Source organism: Anoplopoma fimbria, chromosome 13 (assembly GCF_027596085.1).
Source record: "Anoplopoma fimbria isolate UVic2021 breed Golden Eagle Sablefish chromosome 13, Afim_UVic_2022, whole genome shotgun sequence".
In the NCBI taxonomy this organism is placed as follows: Eukaryota; Metazoa; Chordata; class Actinopteri; order Perciformes; family Anoplopomatidae; genus Anoplopoma; species Anoplopoma fimbria.
In genome coordinates this window covers 13,152,327-13,180,065 of record NC_072461.1, presented here as the reverse complement: position 1 = coordinate 13,180,065, position 27,739 = coordinate 13,152,327, and the positions used below count along the sequence as shown (strand labels likewise).

The 27,739-nt window shown below is 40.8% G+C and overlaps 1 protein-coding gene across 1 annotated transcript; it reads right to left on the bottom strand.

The window, feature by feature from the left end:
* Positions 1 to 9,380: 9,380 nt before the first annotated feature.
* isl1a (ISL LIM homeobox 1a) lies at positions 9,381 to 14,275 on the bottom strand. Its single transcript, XM_054611578.1, has 6 exons — positions 14,248 to 14,275; positions 13,631 to 13,820; positions 12,421 to 12,683; positions 11,223 to 11,509; positions 10,614 to 10,781; positions 9,381 to 9,497 (listed from the first exon to the last, which is right to left on the bottom strand). The coding sequence occupies exons 1-6, from the start codon at positions 14,273 to 14,275 to the stop codon at positions 9,381 to 9,383; spliced, it is 1,053 nt and encodes a 350-aa protein (XP_054467553.1).
* Between the last annotated feature and the right edge of the window lie 13,464 nt (positions 14,276 to 27,739).

Below are 27,739 nucleotides of genomic sequence, written 5' to 3'. Positions count from 1 at the left end.
ACACCTTTTCACTTCCTGCAGAAGAACCTCCTCTTCAGAACTCTTGAAGTGTATTTTACGTCTGGAGTCCAGTGCTCCACCCTCTTTAGACTCTAGTTTGACCTTATTCTCTTAACTTTTATTTTCTGCATGTGCACACGGCCCTGCAGTCTCATGCACATGCTGATTGGATCACCTGGCACCGGCCCTTCTATTTACAAGGACAGTGGGATACATCACTCTAAGAGCACAGATAGGAACAGTTCTCCAGTTTAAGAACACATGGTGAATCTGTCGTAGTAGAACACATTTAAGACAAAACTTTCTAATGTTATAATTTTGGTTTTGTAGAACAGATGATTTTTAAATGTCTTGAATAATTTTATTTAAAATTGCTTCAAGGAATCAATTTCACCCCAAATAAGAGTCTTTTATAATGAGTGTCTGTTTGCATGTTTACAAGTCTATTCCAACAAAATAAATCTAAAGAGAGGGAGTTTTGTTTTAGCTTGAGACTAGGACCTGTATTTCCATCAATTCTTGGACTAACCACTCACACAAGCCTCTAATAAAAACACTCAAAACAAATATACAAATGAAGCCAAATTTGACTTCTTCCATTAAAAGACCCTATTTCCATAGTGTGACATGTCACTACTCGTTCCTGTTCTCTGGGATGAAGCACATCCCAAATCCAAAGAGTCCATGAAGCCCAGTCAGGTTGGTTTTTTGGGGCACTAGTGTCTCAGCAGACAACATTGGATTTGTGTTGCCTTGGTTTCTGAGATGCTATCTGTGGCCCTCCACTGCACATGCACTCAGTTGAACAGCATCTGGTTACTGCTGGTAAATATGACTGAATTGCTTTATTATTAAGCAGCCTGAGCATGTCGACCTCAAGATAAAACTTTAATAAAAAACATTAGAGGGAAGGCGAGATGCATTCTGAACAGATGTATCTGAGTTAGTCCTATGCAGACAGTTAGGCTTACACGGTTTTCACTTATGTTGCAAGGCAATCTAAAAAACATAGCATGCTAATAAACATGCAGCTCTTCTCCTGGCTTTCTTAAATGTGAAGATTGTTTCATATGATGTAGAAATGCTCTTTTTGTAAGGAAAGAATAAATACAAAAACTATCAAACAAACATAATGTCCTATTGTCATAGTATGGGTCAACATATGTGACACTAAGTAATTACATGACATTGCATTTCTTAATCCATGAGCACAAAACAGCACTTTGCATACAAATCCTCATTCATTTATTTTTTGTGATGAATTACATTTAGAGGCAGACCAATCAGAACTGCCCCTTGGGAGTAAATAATTATTACACAAGAGTAATGTACTCAACCTTCTTGTGTCATCTTGGAATCTGTGTTGCTGTAGGGTTAACAGCAGTCAGTCAACGTGTGATCAGTTCTAAATATAACTATTGGATGGGTTGGCATGACATTTGGTACCTGCGTTCTATTTTGCCTCTTACTCACACTGATGGCAGCAAGCCCAAATTTCCAATCGCATACGTATCCCAGTATCTGAGTAAAAGGGGCTTTTTGGGAAAATAATTTGCTTTCTTTCTGGGAGGGACATGAAACAATGCATGGGTAAACTCAGTGTGGAATCAACTCACAAATGTAATGACTTTAGACTCCACTTGGCAAAATCCAAACACTCGACAACTCGACTTGGACCTAAATGCCAATGAATTGTGACTTTACTTTGATGTGAGCCTTTTGATTTGAAAATACTTGATACCTTTCCGCAAGCTCAAAGATTACAACTATGCTTTTTAAAAAGTGTTCCACAAATTAATTTAATTTCCCGTAATTTCCTCATGACATCTTTAGGACTGAAAGTTAAGACTTGGGACTTGCATGTCTTGGTTAGGGACTTGACTTGGGACTTCTCTGTCTTGAGGATTCAAGGGGTAATTTATTGTTTTTACGCAACACAGAGTTGGTGGCCTATTTACCGGCACAAACCATAGTGTTGCCATATATGCTCCAGTAATAAACACAGAAGACAACAAATGCAACAAAATTGTAGTTCACAGGAGCTACGGGCCACCTCAGTAATTATAGTAAATAAAAACATTGCTTGGAACTCTCTTGTCTTGACTTGGGACTTGACTTGGAACTTGTCAGTCTTGACTTGGGACTCTACTCGAGAATTGTGAGTCTTGACTTAGAACTTGTCCGTCTAGACTTGGATCTTGAATCGGGACTTGTTGGTCTTGATTTGAGACTTGACTATGGTCTTGTCAGTCTTGACTTGGGACTTATCAGTCGTGACTTGGGACTTGACTCTGAACTTCATTGCAAATACTTGAGATTTACTTGTGACTTGCAAAACAATGGCTTGATCCCACCTCTGGAAGTTATACAAAGCAATAAAAGACTACAATTTAATTTATTTTACAAACCTTTATGCCAAAATAGAATTATATTATATGTTGATTTCTGTAAATACTAAGGCAAAAGTATTACAAGAGGCGTAGAAGAGGTCACAGTGGGAATTTGACCTCTTTCCTGAAGAAATAAGTAATCTTATTTGGCACAACCACACCCCAGAGCTGTAGTGCCACCACTGTCTCAGCCACTGATGTGGAAAGTGAACCATGTTTTAATGGTTTTCAAAATGGCCTTAGCTTTACCGAGTGGGCACTAAAAACTAAAGTGCGGGCCTCAGGCAGCAGCTCTTGTCCCTTTGGGGACATCCAAGCTGGACTCCTGGGAGTCTTCCCCCATGTCCACCGATTCCCATCTGCTGAGTTTTATAACACAGTGCAGGATGAAGAACAAGTAGGCAAGGATGGACCAGGGGCTCCTAAGGTCAGGAAGCCCAAAAGAAAGGGCCTATGAAGTGAGTAAAAAAGATTAAAAAAAAGCACAATTGTGTTTTTTCACACTTGATCCTGAACCGAGTCCTTTAATATTATACTTTACTACATTTTGTATCAAGCCCTAGTATTTTGAAACAAATATGTAACACAACATTTTCAAAAAGGGGGTCCAATTAAGCTGTCACTGCCGCTAATAGCCAGATGCCACATAAATAATGTTCGTACTCTGTATTTACATAGTAACTCAACATGTGAGTCGTCGTACTACCCATTTGCTCTGGCTGTCGCACAGAAAACCAAACATTTCAACAGTTATCGTACCTTTAAGAACACAATTTGGTTCACCTTGTGCTTCCTGGTGCAAAAAATGGCAATCAATTGATCTTATTGGCATGGGGAGGTAAATAGAACAGTCACAACTCTTAAAAAAGTTTGACTGACATTGTCTCAGATGCCCCACCGCTAACCTCGTGGGCTTAGGAGTCAAGGCGCCAGATCTCTGGGAGGGTTGGTTCCCTTGCTCATTTCCCATCCCAGTTCAATGTGGTCTCATCCAGAGGCCTGCAATTGTTTCCCTCAGCCTGCCCAAGGTACAGTGCTGCTTTTGTTCCATCCCTCCATCGGCTCCGACTACAATCCCAGAGCCAGACAAACCTGTAGGGTTTGTTATCAGGACTCTTTGTCCTGGTTCTTAGCTTCCCCTGCCGGGATCCCCATCCAACACAACAGAGGAGAGGCTCCACTGGAGGCAAAGAGTCTGTCTCACTCTGTGAAGCCTCCACACACTCAGCAACCATGACTTCTGCTTTACAGTATTAATGTTGGTGTTTTTTTAAATATCTAATGATTTAATTTCTAGTTCAATTTAATCAGTGATTTTTCTACATGTCTTTTTCCACAAACTGATCAAATTCTATTCTGCCCTCAGAGGACAATAAAGCACCGTTCTCCACAAGCTAGCCCATTAACACGTGAATACCAAACATTCAGCCATTGCCATCTATTCACTTAATTATAACTACTAATAAAACTGGTAAAATTACAAATTAAACCAGTGCTAAGCTATTTATACATGGGACATGGGTCGAACAAAAAATGATCGTTCACACATGAAGACCATTGTGCCCCGTGTTAAATGAGAAGTCAACATTGATTTGTTTGACACGTAACTGCCATATTTTAGTTGCTACGTAGTTATTTTAACACAAACCACTATCTTTTTCTGAACCTAAACAAGTAGTTTTGCCGAAATCAAACTACTTAGTTTTGTTGCCTAATACTAACTGAGTTGATTCCTGTGAAGACGGAAGTTTATTTCGAAATTAAAATTGTGCATGTATTGAGCGGAAATCGACACGTGTTGCTGGACTTTCATCCATTTTTCTATATTCAGACAGACTGTATGAGGAAAATTAAATATTTTTTGAATATCAAAGCATGTAAACATGATTCAGTAGAAAACCCCAAATGCAAATATGAACCTAAATGACCATGCTATGCCCCCTTTAACCAAAGTCTCTGCAAGTTAATTTACATAGGTAGCAAAATCAATCGCTGCCTCAAAGGAAGGACTTCTTACGCTGCAAGTAATTTGCAAACCTGAACAAGGTACTTATTTTCACCCAGACCATGATATTTCCCACACCCTAACACAAGTTGTTTTAGTGTCTAAACCTAAATCAAATCAACCTTAAATGGCTTTATGAGGATGTAATAAACTGAAAGACAAGACCTAAATGTGCAGCATGGGATGCTGTTGTAGATGACAGCTGCTGCTAAGAATAAGACATTACTCCGCTTTTGGAAATTATTGCTACAATCGGAGTGAAAATGTCTCCTTGCGTGTGAATGTTTTTACCGGAGAGTGCAGAGTGAAAAGCGAAGCAGACAAGAAAAGCATACCATGCAGTCGCACAGGTGCACTGTGCTGTTGACCGGCCCTGAGCAGAAGACAGAAAGTGCAAAATACAGTGATTCTTGACACCCAAATTACAGTGCATTGTTGGATTGCCCGTGACACTCTCCCCCCACAACTGCATCTCTCCAGATGGCGAGACATGGAAATATCAGTGTGTAGTATTCCCCCCCCCCGACCTCGCTCATTCTCAACTTGCCACAAGCTTTATGTTCCCGCAGGCTTTAAAATCTTGTCTTGCACATTGATTTTGTGCTCGCTCAAAAATGTTGTCAAAAATGTCATTGATGATGTCATCAAATTATTCTGAATCTTTGCATAGCTGCTCCAGAGTTGGTTATTTGTTCTTTAAAACGGCAGGAAGCATTTAGAAAATTGTACACAAAAGCATTAGCTGCTGCTAAATCAACAAAGAATCATGCCTGGTCATGAAATAGTCACAAAATGTATTCTATTGGTTTCGTAAACATGGAGAGGAATTGTGAGTTTTTTCATGTCACCCAGGACGAAAACAATGACAATGGAAGGTATATTAAACCACTTGTTCATGGTGGAAACAGGAAATGAAACACATCCACGAGATTATGCAACAGGCAAACCAAGTGACGTAATATTATACATCAATAAAGACCGCTTAAGGAAGGCAGGAGGTGGTTGTTTCTAACAAACACAGGACCTTCAACCACGAGACAAGTGTTTGACAACATGTGTCCCTAAGACTTGTTTGATTTGTTTCCTAAACCAAACTGTATGTAGTTATTTTAAGCCCAACCATGAAGTCTTACCTAAACCAAAGTAAGTAGTTCTGTTGCCTAAACCTAACTTTCGTTTTGTAGCATGATGTCGTCCCAGAGAAAAACAACCAATCAGAGTTGAGGAGTCTTGAAGCTGGTAAACTGCAATCAAACTGTCCAACTTGGCAGCACAGATCAAATATTTATTGCCTCAAATGTTTTCAGAAAAACATTGAAAGATGACTGTAGCTCGAAAACTAAGAACGTTTGCTCCGGTCGAAGGGCAGCGCTTGGTTTTAGGCTGGACTATTTTTCTGTAATATGGCGGCCAGGTCACAACCTATCTCATATTACAACTAAACACATGCTTCACGTTAGAGAGACTCCTCGTCTCTGATTGGTTGTTTTCCTTCAGGCTCAAATATTGCAAATGCCGCTCGGTGCATTAAGAGATTTTTTTTACAGAATATCAATCTCATGTACTACCATCAGGATATAGAAACAGCTTGAGCAAATATAACAAAAAGTTAGTTACAGACTGCAGATTTAACCTAGCCTAAATGTAAACAGTGGCACTATAAAAAAAGTCCCTGATGTAAGTGCATCAAATAATGAAAGACGTTCATTGAATTCAGCTGCAGGTGTGACTTCCCTTCTTACTAACTCCAGTAATTAGCAGCAGTGCTACATGTGCTATCACGACATGGTCACACGCTAAATTTTCCACACATTTCATTTGCCTTCACAGTTGGACAACAAATCGCCCACAAACATGTAATATCATATAAACTCATTCTTAAATGAACACAAGTGACACGGTTTCAGCTGGAGTTGTGGAAGCCCACTTGTGAACACTGGACAACCACGTAAAGAAAGCTTGTACCCTGCTATGACTGAAGGACATTTACTGTATTTCATTATTTTCCAACCTGCAATAACCTGAGAAATCAATTCCTCATAGTAAGTCGCGTTATCGAGGATAAAAGGCCACATGTTGTGTCGCTGCTGGTTCAGGGGCTCCAGTGACCTCTTTTATTCCAACTCTAGCGCTAGTAAAAAACAGTGTTCTTCTCCTTCTATTGACACTGAAACACCCACAATGCAAAGCTCCCCGGACGACAGGCGGACTGGTGGGGGATCGATGTGAGCTATTCAAAGAGGGTGTGATTCTGTTCCGGTTTCAAACATGTTTCTCTGTGTCGGTAACACTGAACACACTGCCGTAGAGGACTGTGGCGTCATCGCGTTTGACCGCGTAGAGAAAAAAACGCTTCGCTAGCTCGTCCTCTGTCGTTTCCCCCTCGGTGACCTCGCGGACCTTCTCCTTCCCCTTAAATGTCCCAGAAAGCAGCAGATTGTCAGCTTTCCTTCATTCACTATTTTTTCGGTAGCTAAGCCCTCACAAAGAGCATCAAAAAAGCCCCTCATGTTTAAAGAATTTAAAATGATTGAAATGTCTGTAATGCTATTTTTAGCGGCCTTGTTTTTGCAGAGTGACATTTGTTTTTTATAATCAGGACAAAAACCTATTGTATCCTTGTGTTTTTTTTCTTTTTTTAAAAAAGCTCTAACTGGCGTTGATCAATTCCCAGAGGGAAGATATTCTTTAAAAAATAAAATAATTCATGGTATGTTCGGTGCCAGTTTGTGTTGTTAGTAATAGTTGTAACGGTGGAAATGATAGCTTTAAGTATTCACAAATATAGAGTTCTTGCGATCCTGGAGACACAATTTGACATATCTTTTTTTTAAATAATCAAATTAATAAGTCCATAAATTCTAAGACTGCTAGTCAACGTTGGCTACGAGTTCAGTTCCAGGTCGGATGAGTCTGACATGTAGCTCTCTTGAAACTGCACACACACACACACACACACACACACACACACACACACACACACACACACACACACACACACACACACACACACACAGTGGAAGTTCTGGCTGCTGCACTGTGGGGGTGAATGAAGCGGCATTAAGCAGAGCAAACAGTGAATGTGACCCGCTGACAGAAAAGAAAATCATCAACTCATGTCACCCTGTTTGTTTTTTTGTTTTTTCTCCTTATTCCAATGAACACTCTCAAACGTTTGGAGGATGCTCTGCGTTAACCCAATGACAGGTGTTTTAAGGATTAGGACAAGGACCCTTAGAAATCTGTCAGCGAACACAGTCAGACACACACACAGATACACACACATGTCAAACAGAGAAAACACACTGTTTAAAACCAGCTTTTGACACATATTGAAACATTATCTGATCGGATATTATTTGGATTGGTTTTTTTTCAGAGATGAAGAACCTGGGCTTCCTGCTCATGAGCAACAATCAGCTTTAAAATTAAAATTAAAATGACATACAGTGGTGTTTCCCCAAATTTGAACACTCTCATAATCAAATTGTGACTCCAAATATTCTTTTTTTTTTTTTTTTTTTTTTTTTTTTACAGTGTAAGAATAAAGCCAACAACCTCTGTACTGACAAAGCTTTCATACCAATAACTATATAAATCATGATTGTATGGGATGGAGAGCTCAGACTATGTATTGCCTCCGTTTGTGTTTTTTTCTGAATCAGCTGTTTGATGGTCAGAAATATCTGAAATATTTCATTCTTAAAACATGACAATAAGGAAGAACATCTCTATCCTTTAAAAGAGGAAGACACATGACAAGAGAGTGACGTTTGAATCGTCGGTTTACAATTTTATCTCATTTGTCTGTCGGGTCTGATGAGAAAATGAGATTTAAAGGGGTCAGAAGCTTTACTGAGACGGAGATGTTTCGCAGAGGAGTTCGCTCCAAAGCGTGGTGAAGGCGGCCAAACAGGTAAACTGAGACAGCATCTGCACCAACATGACACCCAATTAACCGCAGCACATCCATCAAGCCATTTAATAGACCTGATGTTCCGCCTCGCGTGTGAATATTCACAAAGAGAGAGAGAGAGAGAGAGAGAGAGAGAAATGTCCTATTCTGTAAATTGTTTAAAAATAAAAGAATAAATTGTGATAGAAAACCCATAGACCAAACTCCAATCTTTTTTTCTTCTTCTTTTTACTTCAGTTAAGAAAGTTACACAAAAGGTGGCAAATTGTTTTGTCGACAATAAATTAATAAATAACTTTTTTTGTTGCACGGGAACAAACGAAACATTATTTCTTCCAGAGCTAACGTTTTTTTCGGGTTTTTTTTTTTTTTTTTTTTTATAACTTATGATTAATTATACACATCTTTGGGAAAGAAAAAAAAAAAAATAATAATTCTCGGACGGACACTGATTCACACGAATGTCCCACGAAGCTTGTGGCAAAATAGAGGTATACCTTGTTGCAAATGCTTTAAGTACTCGGGTCATGAAGTTAATGGAGTAATTGAATGAAGAAGAAAAAAAATCAAAAAGCAGTGCTTTTTTCACTTCCGGACGGTCTGTTAAGATGATGAAGTGCGCGTATCGAATGAAAAGAAAAAGAATAAAAATAATCACCAGTTTAGTCTATTCAGAGTTTAGAGCGCACAGCAACACGGGACTTGGATTTCTCTCCCGGTCAGAGGTCCCGTTTATCGGTGGAGTCAGGTTCTTTTACTCGTTTTGGCAACTGTAACCAGGCGTGTGAACGTGCAGCAGCCCGGCCACGATGACGCGTCCTCCCGGCTCGGTCCGTCTCTTTTCTCCCCGGACGGACGAGCTTCAGAGTGTGTGGCTGCGTGTGGTAAAATCCCATGATTGTCTTCACAGTGTCAAAATACAACCAGGGGAGGGGGGGGGGTAGAGGGGGTAAAGGGGGGTTGTATCGGTGCAGTCGGGGGAGGGGATGGGATGAACGGGTGGGGGGGGGGGGTCTGTGTGTTCAGTTCAAGTCCGTCCATGCGGCGTCCACGCGTCCGTCCCCCGGCTCTAGGCCTCGATGGGGCTGGACACCATGCTGTTCGGCGTGTCTGGAAGCTGGGACGACATGGACGCTACCTCGCTGCCCGTCGAGTTCGAACCCGGTCCTCCTTCCGAGAAGCTGACCTACCGGGGAGACACAACCAGGTTAGAATTTTACAATAAAAAAAAATAACAATAAAAACCTGGAAACACTGTAACCGGAAATTCTTACCAAACACACACCACAAAAGTCTTTTTAATCCATTTTTACAACAACTTTGTGTTGTTTTTTCAGTTATCAATCACGGGGTTCAGTTTATCACGGTTTCATTGACAATGATTATTGATATTCATTTTGGGTTTGTTTCTACCACAATGCGACGGGACGGTGAGCTGACTCACATCTACAAAAATAGTAGACCTGATTATCTGTTCCATTAAAGTTTCTGTGATAATTGTTTAATAAATAAAGGGAAACATCCATATGCATATACAATATACTAAATGGTTTCAAAATAAGTCAACTCTGCTGGGGGGCTGATGTCTTATTTGTAGCAATTTGGTACTCATCAGTATATGAATGAAAAAGTTCCAAATGTTCACTCAATCCGCAAATATCGGCTCTCGGCGCGGATGAATCGCGTGTCACATTTCAGCTCTCCTCATTTAATGCTAATAATCCACTTCTGTGGCGGAGGGGGACATTTGCGTGTCACGCAGTCTGTGATGCATCCCCTCCAAAAGACATGAACCAACACAAATGAATGCGTCTCATCATTGGGCCTGTGTCTCTACATCAGCAGCATCCTCTGATGGGACAGGTGTGTGTGTTTTTCCCCTCCTTGGCCAAAATATAAACAAGCCTTTATGTATCAATGGATATGACTTAGTAAAAATAGTATATTAGTATAAATAAATAAAAATATGAACACATGTTGGAAAACTAAGAAACCAACATGAAACTGTCCTGTCTTTTAATAAATGCGCGTCTTAATGTCCACGGAGACGTTATGGATTTGAATGACAAAGGACCGCGGACATGGAGGAAAATTAATTCATTAATTATTAATTTAGTAAATAGATGTTTCAATACAGAATGTGAGTGTCTTGTCAAAGGCTAGAGTGCACTCGAGTAGCGCATATTTGTATTTTACATGTCAATAATAGATAAGATTGTACTTTTTCCCTGCACTGCAAATTGTAAATTTTGAATATGAAGAAATACATAAAAATAATAATAATAATAATAAAAGAACGAACCAGTTGCTGGAAGGCTGGCTGGTCGATGTCACTCTGCAGGGCGAAGTCGCTGAGGACCTTCCAGGGCGGCTGGTAGCTCTGCACCTCCACCGGGTTGGCCTGGAGGCCGCCGTCGTGCCGCTCCGGACTGGCCGCCACCATCGGGGTGCCCGTCATTCCCTGGATGTTCTGCAACAAATAATACAAAATAACAATAAATAAAGAGGGAAGTGATGGTCAGCTGTGAGCCGGCGTGCACATTGTCGTTGGTGTGCGTGGGATGCGTGCGTGTATGTGTGTGTGTGTGTGTGTGTGGGGGGGGGGCATCTGAAATAGAATCCACAAGTCAATAAGTGGGACAATCGATAAACAGCAAGCAAACAAATAAACAGAGAGGCGGATTCATATTTGTGTGTATGCGTGCGCGTGAGTGTGTGTCTTCTCCTCCATTTAACTCTACTATAGCACCTTCAGCAGCTCGAGGCCTTTACGCCTTTTGGCCCATGTCTGAGACAAATGTGTGATTTTTTTTTTGGGGGGGGGGGGGGGGGGGGGGGCTGCTGAATAATATTCACTGAAGCTTATCGGTCATGTCGGTTAAATAGATCCTTCGCGTCCCCCCGTTCTTACCGTCTTGTCGTTGGGCTGCTGCTGCTGCAGCTGCTTCATCAGGATGCTCCTCTTCTTGTCCTTGCACCGCTTGTTCTGGAACCACACGCGGATGACGCGCGGGCTGAGGCCCGTCATCTCCACCAGCTGCTCCTTCATGAGCGCGTCGGGCCGCGGGTTGGCGTTGTAGCACGTCCGCAACGTGTGCAGCTGCTTCTCGTTGAGCACCGTCCGCACGCGCGTCGTCTTCTCCGGCTGCTTGTGAACGTGGGGCCGCAGTGCTGGCTGCCGCGCTGAGATTGGCTCTGCTGTGGGGAAAGGACGGGACACAAACAGACACACGCCCAGGGGAAGGCCAAATCAATACATGTGTCTGTCTGTCCAATATTTGAAAAAACAGTGTAGACCAACAGAGAATATTATGAGGTTTATAGTGTGTTCACGAGTTGGTTTAACCCTCCTGATAGAGACGTTTGTGGTTTAGTGAAAGCGCAAAGCAACGCTGAGTTATAGCGGCAGAATGTGTCTTTATATCATTGAAAATTCAGCCCCCGTTGTAAACCACCTGCTCTGATTGACTCATCTGATCTGAGGTCAGATAAGTCACCAATTCAAGGGCAAGCTGGCGATGCTGCTGCTGTGTTCTGGAGGAAATACCTCCGATGCACCGCACAGTGCTGCGCCCTCCTCCAGCACTGATAACCGGCTCTATTTGTTTCTGACAGCAGCCCCCCACTGTTTCTTATCTACTGACCGGATAGTGGTATATATGCACGAGAGAAAAACAGTCAAACACAGGCCTATAGGAGGAACCAGAACCAGCACCACCTCAACGAGCCAAAGCAGGACAATAAAAGCTCCACTTCTTTAGTTATGGCACAACGCAGGAGCAGCACGTGTCTGCGTGATATTTAAAATAAAAGATATATATCATATATATATACACCTGGAAAGTAAATCACTCACACAACTCAGAGGCACTGAACACATCTGGTGTCTCGTGGAGAGTCAACTCGGTAATCCGTTTATTCCTAAGGAGCGCCTGACCCAAAAATCCAATGATGGGGCGGGCGTCGGAACTTTGTGAAAAGAGCCAATCTGAGTTAAAAGCAAGTGTTTTCCAGAGGTTTACACACAAAAAAAAAAAAAAAAAAAAAAAAAAAAAAAAAAAAAAAACAGTCCTCGCAGCCCAGCTCTGCCCCCCGCCCGGGACTTTTACCTGCCATTTGCAGCGGCCTGGCTGGGTGAAGCGGGCTGAGCGGGTCTCCGCTGGAGCCCAGGCTGGCCCGCTCCACCACGTCGTGGTCGGCCCGGCAGAAGAGCCCGTCCTCCCGCAGCGCGAACTCGTCGCCCGGGATGAGCTGCCGGCTGCAGGCCACGCAGCGGAAACACTCGATGTGGTAGACCTTGGAGCGGGCCCGCATCACGAAGTCGTTCTTGCTGAAGCCGATGTTGCACTTGGCGCATTTGATGCCGTACAACCTGAGGGACGGACGCGCGCACGCACACACAAACACGCACACACACACACACACACACACATACACACGGTCAGATCAGTTTGACTGCAGGGCAGGCAGCTAAGTCACTCAAACAAATCTAATTATTAAATAATTGTTAAATAATTATCATAATAAAAACAGTATGACTAAAGAAACATAATCGATTATTTGTCTTAATATAATAATAATAATAATAATAACATGAACAATAATAGTAACAATTATAATACAATGTTTTACAAGCATTTATATGCACCATGTATTCTATATTATAAACACTATTTAATTTATTATTATTATTATTATTATTAAGTCTGTTTATGATGTACCTCGAGATGATATAATTCTAGTGATTTTTTGTGTTTTTTCTCGTTGACATTTTTCTCTACATTGTGAATTATTTCAGTACAGCTTTAATAGTAATGTTGTCATTAGACAACAACTGAAGGACAGATCAAGTTGTCATCGAATAATTGTTCACGTGCTGTAATAACATTACAGTTATGTACAGGCTATGTCATAATAAAAATAAAAATAAAAAATAGCTCCATGATGTGTTATGATTTTTCTTCAGGACCATTGTGTAGGACGCTACGGATTAATAAATTAGTTATGCCGGCCTGATGCGCAATGGTGTTTTTTTTGTGAATGATGTCATCATAACACAATGACTGACACTTCTTATTATCAGGACGCTCGGTCTAAAGTAAAAAAAGATTATGATCATAACGTCAAAAAAATAAATTCAACCCACTGAAGTCAGAGCTCCGTGTGACTTAAATCAGTCCCAATGTTTACAATCTGATATTGTAAAAATGTATATTTAAAAAAAAATATAAATTCCAATCGCCAGAGCAGCTCCAGCCCTTGGCCCCCCCATCGCGTGTCTGGAGAGTGGTCGTCCCGTCCCAGTCCCGGCCGTCCTACCTGATGTAGTCCCGTTTACAGTAAGTCTTTCCGTCCCGGACGAAGCACGTGCAGGACTCGTCCAGGTACTGGTTGCACTCGGCGCACTTGAGGCAGGCGGCGTGCCACTCCAGGTCCGGGGAGACCCGCAGGATGTACTGGTCGTGGATCTGGTTCCCGCAGCCCACGCACAGAGATATCAGCCGCTTCTCTGGAAGAACCACGAGCACGAGCAGGGACACGCATCACACACACTGCACAACTTAAAGACTTGTCTAATGATGTACACAAATGGCCTTAAAATAATATTTTTTTTTTACATTTTTACTATTATTATTATTATTACTACGATTGTTGTTTATTTTAGGCCTAAATATGAACTATTATTTTTTTTTTTAGATATAGTCTGAATAAAAATACTATTTTAGGTAGGTAACATCCGCTGACTTTAAACTTCAAAAAATTAGGTATTTTATTATGACATCATTATTATGACACCAAATACTCCTAACAGGCCGGTCCTGTCTACACCACAAACACAACAAAAAGTAGACCCCTCGAGGTTGATTTTTTTTTCAATTTTTTTTTTTTAGTCCCGGAATAATTGCATCCCCGAGCACCGAACAAGTGGGGCTTACTTTTCGGCGGATCCCCCATGTCTCCCATGTCCACAAAGTACGGCGGTGCTAGGTCCACTGTCGCAGCGGGCTTCTGCGGGCGCCGGGAAGCCTGGATGTTGTCCTCCGCTGCCGTGGGGGCGCTTGCCGGGGCCAGAGGGAAGGAGGAGGAGGAGGGGGGGGGGACGGTGGGGGGGCGGGGAGGCTGTGCAGTGCTGTGCTGTCCGGGCTCGGAGAGGAGAGAGTGTGCGTGCGTATATGTGTGTTTCTTTTGCCCGTGTGTGTGTGCGCGGAGCTCTGGATCCCGACGAGCGGCTGGGGGCTGACGTAGGACAGCGGTACGTCATCTGCATGAGCAGCTGATTGGCTGGTGCGGACCCTGACCAGCGCTAACCCCACACACACACACACACACACACACTCGCACACAGACAGACAGACACACACACACACACACACACACACGCTGGCACACTTATTGCTGCATATCATTTGTTTTCCAGCTTCGCTTTGCTCTTTTCTGTTCTGTTAATCTTTTCTAGTATTTTTTATTTATTTATATTTGTGCGCGGTTGGTGCTGAGTGGACTGTTGTTTACATGGTCAACTAACTATACAGGAAAACACCATCTCTTTTTTTAACTTTCAATTTGAACTGAACGTACAGATATTCATAGAGACATTACAAGCTCGCAAGAGGAATTAAATAGTTTAGACTTAATAAAGCGCATTTGACAGGTCGTTTTGCGCAAAGATGAATATCTCGCCTCCTCACAGTGTTAACTTTCCCGAAACTCCGGAATCTAGTTGTGAGCTTAAAATTGCTTGAAGAGGAGAGTCGCTTTGGTTCAACCTAAAGGGAAAAAAAAGGATCTCAACATGAGCAGCTGATGGTGTCAGAGCTGTAAATCAGAGCGGTGACAGGCCGGAGACCCGCAGCAGCAGCAGCAGCAGCAGCTCGGACACACACACACACACACCTACGCCCTCTTGTGTTGGCACTCTCCTCACGCCGTGAACGGCACAGCAGCGTGCAGATTTCATTTGTAATTTTAAAGGAAAATGGAGTAGCCTATTAGAGCCACGTGAATGAAATAAGCAAACTGCTACTTTGTCTCAACTTGTGAGGAAACAACTGGCTCTAATGGGTTACAAACTGTTTCCACAAGAAATCATCATTTTTTTGAGCAGAGGCAGCTGTAGAATGTTTCCTATTTGGGGGGGGGGTCTTTAGTCTTTAAACAAGTCTGTACAAATCAGGTCTCAAGTCTTTGAGTAAGAGTCCAAGGCAAGTCTATAGTCTTTGTCATGTCTCAAATCTTTGAGTAAGTATACACGTCAAGTCTCAAGTCTTTGAGCTAGAGCCCAAGTCATGTCTCAAGTCTTTGAATAGTCCAAGTCAAGTCTCAAGTATTAGAGTTAGAGTCCAAGGCAAGTCTCTAGTCTTTGAGATAGAGTCCAAGTCAAGTTTCTAGTGTTTGTCGCGTCTAAAGTCTTTGAGTTAGAGTCCAGGTCAAGTCCCAAATCCCTGTGTGTGCGATTTAAGTCCAATTCCCCATATCTGATAGATATATAAGCTCCATAGTTATATACCAGCGCCACCCCCAAAGGTTTGGTTCTAATTTTGGGGGAACATTTTTAATTTATTTTTTTAAAGCTTAACAGCATGCAACGTCTGTAGTCTTTGAATATTCAAGCCATGCTAAATGTTGTACCACACCGAGACTTACTTCAAAATATATACATTTTGAAAGAGAGAATTAACAAAGACAATACCCAATTTCATTTCCATCCCAATTCACTTTTTTAATAATTTGAGGGTTAATAATAGAGGGTGATGCTACTGAATGATTTGCAGATTAATTCCAATAGCAGGCTTATGTATTCCTACCTAGATCCTTTATACTTGCAACATGAACTTAAACCTGGTGGCCCAGTAGTAGTGGATTCACGGGTCTGCCTCATTCTACACGTTGGTTCCTTCATCTTCATGTGTCCCCTTCTGGTTCTGTCTCTCCAGATCTTGGTCTTTGTCGAGATCTAAATGGTGTTTTGGCTGCCTCTGCATGTCTTCCTCTCTCTCTCTCTCTCTCTCTCTCTCTCTCTCTCTCTCCAGACATCAATTTTTTCCCTTTCTTTAAAAAGGATGTTTAAACCTTTTGTGCTGTCAACCAACAATATGCATATCTTGTATAGCAGTAAACACCGGTTAATGGCCGACATAATTACAGATGAGTAATGTAGCTTAGAATCTACATTGATCCCGATCACATCAAAACTTTTCAAAACAAATCCTGCCTAATGGTTAATGGTAACAAATGCGTTTTCATGATCATTTGTGTTCGAACGCAGGTTGTAATGACTCTTTTTTCAAACCCACTGCATGCACCTGTTCCCATAACTAGTCCAATGGGTTGATAGATCTGTGGTAAAATCAGAAAATGCGTTTCCTTTAAGCCCGCCTCCCGGCCCTCGGTCCAGCCTCGTTCTCGGGCTCATCCACGTGAACTGATGAAGGGAAATAACTCTATGTTAGCTTTTACAACTTTCACCCAAAGATTTTAATAAAGGCTCTTCATTCATAATGGGAAGTTGATTTGCCATGACCAAACATTTCTGCAGATTTACAGACGGCCTCTTTCCCCAATGTAAGTCTATGGCGTGACATATTGACGTGCTACAGAGGTCCAACGGTTGGCATTGAACATGGGGCGTTGGGTCACATAGCATGTACGGAAACCATGAGGTTGCTTTGGGGCTTCGGGTGACTTTGTAGCGGTCACATGAATGGCTATCAGAAGGCACTCAAACACAACATATTTATGCAATAGGACTTGATAGTACAGTGATATGACATGATGTAAATATCTTCTTATATTGGTCCTAAAAGTGATAAATGAATCTCTTATGAACAGTCAATGCATACACACACACATTATATCTTCAATGGTTATTTTTTTATAAATGGTTTTGTGGTTAAACGCCTTTCAAAAGAACCAATAGTCATTCTCATCACAATCAAACTATTTAAACCTTTTTTTCTGTATCATCCAACCCATCCAATGCTGGAATATCATTTAGTGGTGTTTATTTATGGAATCTATATAATACTGTCAGTGACTGTGTGCACAGAGCAGCTGTTGATTCAAGTCCCACAGTCCGTTCCCCTTTTCATGGTCAGTAATCTGCACAGAGAACTCTGGCCGACACACCAGCAACAAAATAGAATGCAAGTTAATAGAATGTGATAAATAGGCGCGCATCTCTGTTCTTCATCTATGTAAACAGGAATTTTTTGATGTCAAGAATAGAATCAAAACAAGTCATTTTCACAAAGGAATCAGCATGTAATAGCCGAGGGGAGCAGAGTAGAATACAATACAAACGCATGAAATAGTGTCAAATGTAGGAGAAGTGTTGAAGCGCATATTTCAATGGACACAGGTGAATAGGGTCAAATATTTAACAAATTCATATCACCTTGAAACCTCCCCAGTTGAAAGTTTTCTGAAACTTTATGTCTAAATATGCAAATGTCATTATCTTTTGTTAGATTTTGGTAAATTTGGGAGAAACTTACAGACATAAATAAACAAAATAGTAAAATAATATATATATATATATATATATATATATGAAGAACAATGTTAACTAAAAGGTGAATGCTCATTTGCTCTTAGGACCAAAGCTATGGAATAACCTGCCTGTTACAATCCTGATTCCTGCTTTTACAGTGTTTTTTCACAGAATTTGCTTTAATTTTTAGGTGTTTTATTGCTGTTGTCTTTAAATGGATAATGTTTGTAACCTAGTGGTTATTCACTTTTAGAAAGGACTTAATTTGTGATTGTGATTTGTTGAAAAATGCTATTTATGATTATTATTAGATGCATCCTCTCGACTTCCACACATCTACTATGACCACACACCATGTCCCCCTACTGTTATTTCTAAGCCTCCGTTTATTGTCCTCTGTTGTTGTTATTCTAGTTTACCTTGGTAAAACCAGGGGCAGGAAACTGAAACGACAGGAGATGGAAGTAAAATGAAATGATACGTACTCGAAGTATTCGCCAGCAAAACTACATTTGAGCAGCGTTTAGTTACAAGAGGGATTTAAATCAAATCCTTTGGATATGATTGGACTGCTAAAAAGTGGGCAGGCTTAGACTTTTGCACAACACAGAGCTGCAGAGGAACCATAAAGCAGTTTGTTTTAGGGCGGGGCTATATCGTGATTGACAGGTTGCTACCACGATATTGTCCGGTCTGTGAGTTGTCTGTGTTTACGTTTTAGAACTTTAACCCTTTCACCGTGTGTTTTCATTTTATGACAGTCAATTGTAACATTTCCGTCTCCTAAAAATGTCTTCTTCAGTGTTCTGTTGTACTATTGGTTGTCAATGGCTGAAACCAAAACACCTTGTTGACTACATCCACTTCTTATAAACAGTCCACATTATATGTATAGTATGTATGAATTAGCATATACCTGTTTGTATTTTAATGGTGGGTGATAAAAAATATGGTAGAATACACACATAAGAACATACTGACTGAACAAATAATGCACAAGGATTAATCAAGCCTGGCTGGTTAGCCTGGCTGGTTAGCCTGGCTGTTAGTGGGCTATAGCTGCACAGAATTAATCTCCATGGTAACTTATGTTTCACTGCTTTAATAAACCAGAGTCACGGCTAAAATCAGCCAGGATAACTGCAAAGATCCTAGCTTAATCCGCTATCAAGGCCCTAGGAAATGAGTGTAAGTCAATGTAACACCCTGAGTGTGTGTGTATGTTTTCAAGCCAGCCACTCGCTGACTTCAATGGAAAGCCTGCTCTGATTACAGTTTGGGATGCAGTGAAAGGCCGTTCTTATGAACGCAGAGCTTGAGTGTCGAAGAGGAAGATCACAGCTGACGTGTCTGAGAGCCACCACACTGACAAGCCTTGTAATTTGTCACCCACTGAAACCTTGTTTCCCTCATCAATGACACTGTTGTCACTAGTTCAAACACTGGAGGAAGAAACTGTGACAGATTTATTTTTTCCCCCACCCAGCCTACAATTGATAGTCTGTTTGTGAATAGATATTTGGAAGCTACAGTTACTTCTCTTGGGGTTTTTTATTAGAAATTATATAAAGAGCTTTTCACACAGGTTTGGTTGAATTTGATTGGGTCAATAATAAAATGTGTGTTTAAGGAAAATATATATATATAATAATGCAGAAAAAAAGAATAAAAAATATGATCATGAAATAAGAAAGTAAAAAATTAAAATGAAATAAAATCAATTTTTTTATACCATCCACCTGCTGATGTTTTCCCACAACAAATCATTTGTGATTTCAGCTCTGACCGGTCATTATTACAACACAAAAAATCTATAACAGCTATAGGAAATAGATTTAGTTGCTCTGTTGTGCGAAAATAAACGGTGATGGGTGATGCTCCTGACTATTCCTCTGCTGTTGACGGTAGAAAAAGGAATGGCAGTGAAAGAGAAGAAGATAACTAAAAAAGTCAAACTACCATAAACGGAACCAAACAGAAAAGACATAGGTTAGACTTGTAGTTAGTGCTGTGATCAATAAGTCATAAGCAAATAAAACACACTGTTTTGTAAAATAAAGAACAGTCTTCTTCAGGGGATGTAAACACAAGTTACAGCTCACAGATAAACCAGGGCCGATGTCAGCGGCCAGACAGTTGCATTCAAGGTAACAGTGGATATTTGACACAGGTGCAGGTTGCTGTTTACATAATTAGGCCAATTCTTAGAAGGCATCAATATCTCTAAAGCGAGACACTAACGGCAAAAACATTGTTTCTCATGCACTGGTAGAGATTTTGTGGTTTTTTGCTTCCACAACACGTCTTCTTTTTAAGACTAGTGAAAAGCAAAACATCCGAAATTCACATTAAGGTGTTTTATTTCACAACTTTGTCATTTGCATCAGTATATTTATTATATATAATAACCAAAGGTTAGCATTAGATAAAGCTTCTCTTGCATATTTAAAATGAACTTTATATACAAAAATAATTGTCTTAATGTAAGTAATCAACCGGGGAAGTTTCATGGTGATATCAATTAATAATTTTTTTGACCTTATTCACCCGTAGTGTCTTCAAAATGTATGTCATTTTACAAAACACATCTTTAAAGACCGTTTTCCCTAAATTAGTTTTTTCTCAGACTCTGAGTCAGAAATCTCCACTTAAGTATCGCTAACATCCAACAGACTTTCTAGTTTCATTCCTCTCTATATTCTCAAGGTATTTTACAGAGGGCTTTGTTCGTATATCATTCATAGCCTTCATTTTATTCCTAAAAACATGCCATTATGGATTCTTTTAAATGACTGTTGATAGTATTTTCTGATTTATGTAGTGATATAAATAGATATCCAACATTCTCTCTATATAAACCTTTGACTTTAATATGTCAACAAAATGAAACCAGAATTTTGAACCTGGCTTTACCCAATGTTCAGATTTCTCATTTGCATCTGAGGCGCCCCCATTAATATGTAGTTCCAGATATTATTGGTCTGCCTTGCAGGGTTTTGTATGTCTTTATGAACTCTTTTTGTAATTAATAGCTAGTAATTAAGTAACTGTGGTGAAACGGTTGATGCAACCCAGCTAAGTGGCATCCTTAAATTTGGACTCTCTGGGTCTCCGTTCAATCAAAAACTGTCCAGGCCGAGGCTGGATTACCAACAGCTCTGACTACTTCCTGGGAGGGGCCCCAGACTCACAGGGCGTCAGGCTCACTCTTTAGCATTGAAGTTAATATCATTCATTTGTTTTAGAAAGTGCACTACTGAATCAGCACCAAAATAACCTGCTTTCTTACCTGAACTATAGGCACCATTGTCTATTTTTAAGACTTTCACTATTTCAGTTGACGTTGGGCTAACATGCTGCGCAATCCTAAATATTGTTTTGCGTTTGATCAGATTTCTGCACGTGTAAGCAAGCATGTGTTCCAACAAAGAGATCCATGACCGTCCATGGTTGGACACGCAGGCTTAACTGTCCATTTCATGACCCATAAGCAGTGTTTTTCCTAATTTGGACTTCTGAAAAACCCTGTTATGTTGAGAACATAACAGTAACAACAGACTGGCTTTGACTGTAATGACCTCTCACTCTGTCACCGTCCTCCACTTCCTCTCTCTGAATGATGTCTGTCAAGTCCTTCTCCGTCATTCCGGCCCTCCGACTTCGACGTCTCTGCAGACGGCCGCGGTCACAGACGTTGGGGCTGGTGGTGGCTGCTGTCTGTCCTGTCCTGTCCGGTGGCAAGTGGAGGGGAGCTGCCTCCCCTGGGTGCCCCCTCCTTGTGCGCCACACAGACCATATGGCCTGGCCTGGCCCCTCTAGATGGGTGAGCTGGTCCGCGGACCACCTGAGGCAGCAGGAGCTCTCGTAATCACTGGAGACAAGGGCCACTTGACACCAGGCTGACAGATGGTGCTCCGGCACTGCTGCCCTGGACTGCTGCTGCTGTGTGTGTGTGTGTGTGTGTGTGTGTGTGTGTGTGTGTGTGTGTGTGTGTGTGTGTGTGTGTGTGTGTGTGTGTGTGTGTGTGTGTGTGTGTTCAGATTGAGAGGCACAATAAGGGCGATGATGTGTCAGGGGTGGTTAAACATGATGGTGGCAGCCCGTCTTCCTTTTGTCTCTAGGGCAGCCGTAGCCCCGGGCCATGACTGCGGGCGAATTTCATCACATATAAAGGAGCAGATCCCAAACAACAGATAAGCACAACACTACAGTGTCCCACCGAAGTACGATGTCGTATTTTGTTTCGACAAACTCCAGACTTTTCTGTTGCCCGTGTTGGAGGTATTATTTAGACAAACTGATCAAAAAACTTGCTTTAAACTATACTTTATTGTACCCTCAATATTCACTGAGGACAATCGGACAAATTCAATGATCGGTGGTTTAAGTTAAAGTGTAGTAGTGTAGCTTTACAAACTTACTAATTTCAAGTCAAGTCAAGTCAATTGGATTTATAACGCTCGATATCCCAAATCTTAAATTTGCCTCATGGCAAACATGTGCAGCAGACAAACGCCTTTCTTTAGGTAATCATCCAAAGTGTGTTACCCTCAAATCGTAATTGACAATGCAATTTTATTTTTAGAAGATCAGGCTGCTTCTACAAAGGTGGAATAAGTAAAGCCGATACAGCAGCATCACTGCCCCGCATCAGTGTTTGCTTTATTGAGATCCATCACCATATGGACAGCTTTAAGATAACAAGTAACCAACCAAGTCGCAAACCAAGTTGAATGTTGACGTTTCTGAACCACAAATACGTTTAATTTATACATTTCATATCAAGCTCCCTTGAAAAAACGTGATGCCACGTGGTTAACGTTGTGAAACACTAGTTTACCATAAATAATGAATCACCCTTAGCAGACTTAGGTCATGTTACGTAACAAGCATAAACTCAGTGTTTACCTTTGGTTTCACATGGGACACAGATAGCGGTCTCCTCTGTGAAAGTCCTATGTTTGCTTGACCCATCTGCCACCACCCTCAGTGAACCTTTTCACTTGTTGTACTCAACATTATACAACGTAACTTTTATAACAGGTAACTTTCATTAAAAGTCGCTTCATATTCTGCGTCACTTGCCCTGTCCAAATGCAAAAAAATCACCATCCAATGCAGCATGTAATCCCAGAAATGACAACATTTTTTGGGTCCATACTCATTCCCATATGTCATGTGAAGCGTAAGGCAGTCGGGTGCTTCAGACCCTCTGGTTGGTTAGATTGTGTAGCATTAAAGGTCACACATTATGTACATATTAGGTAATGATGAGTTTATCGAGTAGATCCCCATGATATCCGCGATGCTGAAGACATGGACGGAATCGCTAAATTTGATTTGTAGGAAAAAATGGAATCGGCTGTAAAACCCAGAATCTGATGGAATTCCCCAAAACATGGGTGCAATTTATACATATGTTTTCCCTTCCATTATAAGCAGTGTTTTAACAGAACCTGGGGTGAATGAATAGAATAAAAACTTGTACAGCTATGTTTTGGTTTACGGACTCGCTCCTCCTCTCTGTGTCGGTGTTTCACCAAGGACGAGGCATCAGCTCCACTCACACACACACAATCTCACACACACACACACACACACACACACACACACACACACACACACACACACACACACACACACACACACACACACACACACACACACACAGTCAGGTCGAAGAGGCCCTCTGAGATAGTTGGTGTAGTTTGATTTATCAATCATGCGATGAACCACTTTTTCTGATGGCAAATGTTCTTTAAACACAGAATTAAGGAACAAATTAAACTAAACAGATTTCATAGGGATTTATTTAGAGTAAGTGAAGTCGGAGAGTGATGAGGAATGAATTTGAGAGACAGCGGGTCTAAACACATTAGCTTTTTTAGTACATTAGTAAAGCATCTCAACTATTGCACCAAAAAGTATTCAAATCCACATTAAATAATTTTGTATTAAATTAAATTCGAATCCCATTATAGTAAAACAAAATAAATAAAGATACAAATAAGCTTATTAATAGCTTAGAAAAGAAAAAGTGGCGTGCCATTGTCAGTCGACTTGTCTCAACGCATCTTGGTGTTTATGTTCTCACAATGTTTCCAAACAGCTTTTCTCCCCTAGATTTAAAAAGGACATTCAATACTGCATCGTGGCACGAACAATGACCTCGGTCTGTAGATGCTCAATGTTGTGTTTACATGTCTAGACATTGCCTATGCTGGTCAGATCCCCGCGAATCAATATTTCATCACTGTAACGACATTCATAAGCCTGACAGGTCGGATAATTACTCGCAGCAGCTAAACCAAGGGAGGAAAACGCACTGCAACGTTCTCCATGCAGGATGGAGAGGCAGAGGAGAAGTATGTTGTTTGGAAAGATGCTCACTTCTTAGTCTGATGGGTGGCATCATGACATAAAATGGACTCCAATCTGTTCTGCTCATCAGATTAGAAGAGATTTACTCAGCCAGTAAATGGGGAGGATGGATGGATATAGAGAGTGTGTTTGAGCAGGTTGGATGCTCTTGGGTGGGGTGTGTGTGTATGTGTGTGTGTGTATTCTCTGGTGCCACAGCCTCTCAAAGCTTTTCTTTGCTCAGATTGTCTGTCTGAGCCTCGACACCCTCCACTCGGCCTGGAATCCACAGACAGGTCAGAGCTGGCCCAACAGGAATTCTACCAATCCCTTGGTTGTATGTATGAGCTTGTACTTTTTTTTTTCAAATCAGTAGAATCCATGAATGAAATCCGTTTTTTTCCAAGATTCCGTTAAAATGTTTCCCAAATTCCTAATATAAAAAAATAAAGAAATGCAGAATTTTTGTGTTTTTTTATGATTTAAGCACATTGTGTCTTCTGAGTAAGTGTTTAATCATGTGGTGGATGAATACATTTCAACAGTTCAGAACAAATTAATCAAAATGAAAAGATATTTTGAATCAAAGAATATGAGTCAATACATTTTTAAAACAACAAATTACAATTCATTTTGAAATTTTGACATTTTTACAAAATTTGTGTCAAATTCCATTTTTGTAATTACTTACAGGTTACCCCTTGGTCAAGTTTCCCCTCTACACGTCTTGCACTCTCATTGGCTGTAGCTCCATGACAGGTCCAATATTTAGCCTGCTAATTGATGCATGGCCGAACCTCTCGGCTTGTGTCTTTGAACAGCAAGTGCCCGAGCCAACGCCAATTTTCCTCTGATCTTGGGTTTTAATTGGTAAGTAATGGAAAATCATTGCTAAAGTAATGATATAGTGCCATTGTGATGAGCTAAGGAGCTCAAGAGTTCAAAAGTCTCATGGCCTTTGGTAAGAAGCTGTCCCTGGTGGTGTGGGACCGGATGCTACAAAGCAGTCTGAAAGACTAATTCATAGCATCCGACCAGTTTCAAAGTAAAAAGAACCGAAGAAATGAAAGTGAATTAGTTCATTTGTTTGACTGTTAACTTAGTTCAAAATGATGAACAATGAAAGTGAACTTGTTCATTTGAACCAGTGTGAAATTAACTTTGAACTAGCTCTTGAAGTGTGAACTTGCATAACACGGCTGCCCAGTGCAGGGAAAACATGAATTCATCTTACAGGTGATGAAGCCGGATGTGGAGGTCCTTGGCCAGCGCTGTTACACATGGTCTGCGGTTGTCATGTGGCTGGATTACCGTGGCAAAAGAGAAACCCTCACTGAAATGGATTTGAACAAATTTGTGCACAAATTCCTCATGTGATCTTTTATTTGAACTTGAGAAAATAGGAGCAAAAACAAAAGTGTTGCGTTTATATTTTTGTTGTTATATATTCAGTGGTCCAATTGTACCTAACCCTGTTGATAAAATCTTGCATGCTGATGAAATAATCTAGTTTAGAGGGACTCTGTAGTTAAACAACAAGGTTTCTCACAAGAATAAAACTCCAGAAATAGACTGAGATTCTACCAAAGCAGATGAAACAATGATCCACTGATGAGTGGGTGAAGAACCGGGACAGATACAACTGCAGAGTTGATGAGCTGATGAACGGAAGGGTGTCAGCTGAGGAACATGATTGCAGGCAGGTGTGTAGGTAGACTGGGCCCAGGTTGATGGCAGGACAGGAAGCAGACTCACACATACACACACACACACACACACACACACACACACACACACACACACACACACACACACACACACACACACACACATACACCAACACACACAGAGACAGCGAGGGACATGGGAGACAACACTGGGAAGCACAAGGAAGAGACACAAACCCACTTTCTCATACAAATGGCAATGATGTGTGCGCAAACTAAAATCAGACACAGGTCGTAACGCCGAGTGATTTTGAAATTGTAAATAAAATAGGACCTAAAATGGACCCTTGTGGGACACCATTTTGTATATTTAAAAGACTAGATATTAAACCATCAACTTAGACACTGCGTTCTGCAGCTCAAATAGTTTTTAAACCATTGAACTTTTTTTAAGAAATCTCAGAACTTTAACCCTTTCATAGTGTGTATCAGTTCATAAAAGTTAATTGTAACATTTTGGTCGCCTGCAAATTCTTGTTCATCGGTCTTCTTGTTCTAAAAAACAAAGATGGCGACGGTCAAAAGCATTTTAGTTTAACTTGGCTTTGCTCTTTTTAAACAGAAACTAAACTGGCTGTAGATATTTTCTTCTCTTTATCAAAGCAACTGTATTATTTACTTGTTCTTGATTATATTAAACCTTATGGCTTTTTGTACAGTATTTAACAGTCTAGAGAATATGGTACTTTTTTTACTTTGAACCTGTAGGACTGCACAGGTTGCAATACAAACCTCCACCACTTTTTTTAACAATCTGAATCTTAATCTGATAAATGTCAATAAGGGTTGCTGAAAGTTAGGTGTTCCTTTTCAGTTGGTTAACACTTGTTAGAAGCTGAAACCATTCGTAATGAGTCTCAGATTACAAACCAAATAAGTGCTAAAGCAGCAGGTAATTGGATCCGTACCTGTGTTGAATCTCCTGGCGTCAGCCGGCCTGTGCCACTTCATAAGAAGCACATAGACGGGATTCCAACCGTGCCTTCCCTTTCAGTAAGTGAATTGGTGCTGGCCTACCAAAACATTGAGGTTCTACGATAAATGAGAAAAGCCCCCCTAGTATAATGGCCAAAAGTCCACTCATCATGCTGCAGGAGAGGACTCAGTGGTGTCCAGGAGGAGCAGGACAAAACGTGATTGTTAACAGAGACTGTTTGCATTTCATGTTTAAGAGGGAAGGGGCCAAGGGTGAACAGAAGAGTTGACAAGCTGCTAGTAAAGGCCGTTACATTCTTGTTGCTTCTCATCACACTGCAAGTTTGCTATCGCTCCATGTTGCACCTTGTTTGCTCCATGTTTTTAATCTTATGTGTTGATGTATAGGCAAATTATTAAATGTTTAGATATTTGCAGGTATCCCTCCACTTTGAGGAGCAGATCACCAAAAAAGGGAGGTTTAACTTACTTCAAAGTTAATTCTGTATTTTAATTGAATTACTATGAAAGCAAATAGCTGCTATTTTTAATTAGATTACAAGATTTGGAATAACTAATTCTTAAATGTGAGCACTACTGAAAATTAAATTGTAATTTCACAAAGTCAGGTGCACAGTTTGAAAAAAGAAATACCAATATAACTTTTTAAGTTCATTTTATTTAAATCATACGAATCCTGATCAAGAAATCAAGTGAAAACTGTCCTTTTGTAAACCTAAAAATGTGGTTATTGTCTACCGGCAGGCCCCGGGACCTCCAAGGTGTTACTCAGAGTTACTCACATAAAAGTCTTTAAAAATACCATTGCTTAAAACCCGGCTAAAATACACAGCACTACCTAGAGGGCAGCAGCTGAAAAATGGCACCACGCCAATGCATTCCATTTGAGCTAATGTACTCTATTACTTCCCCCCT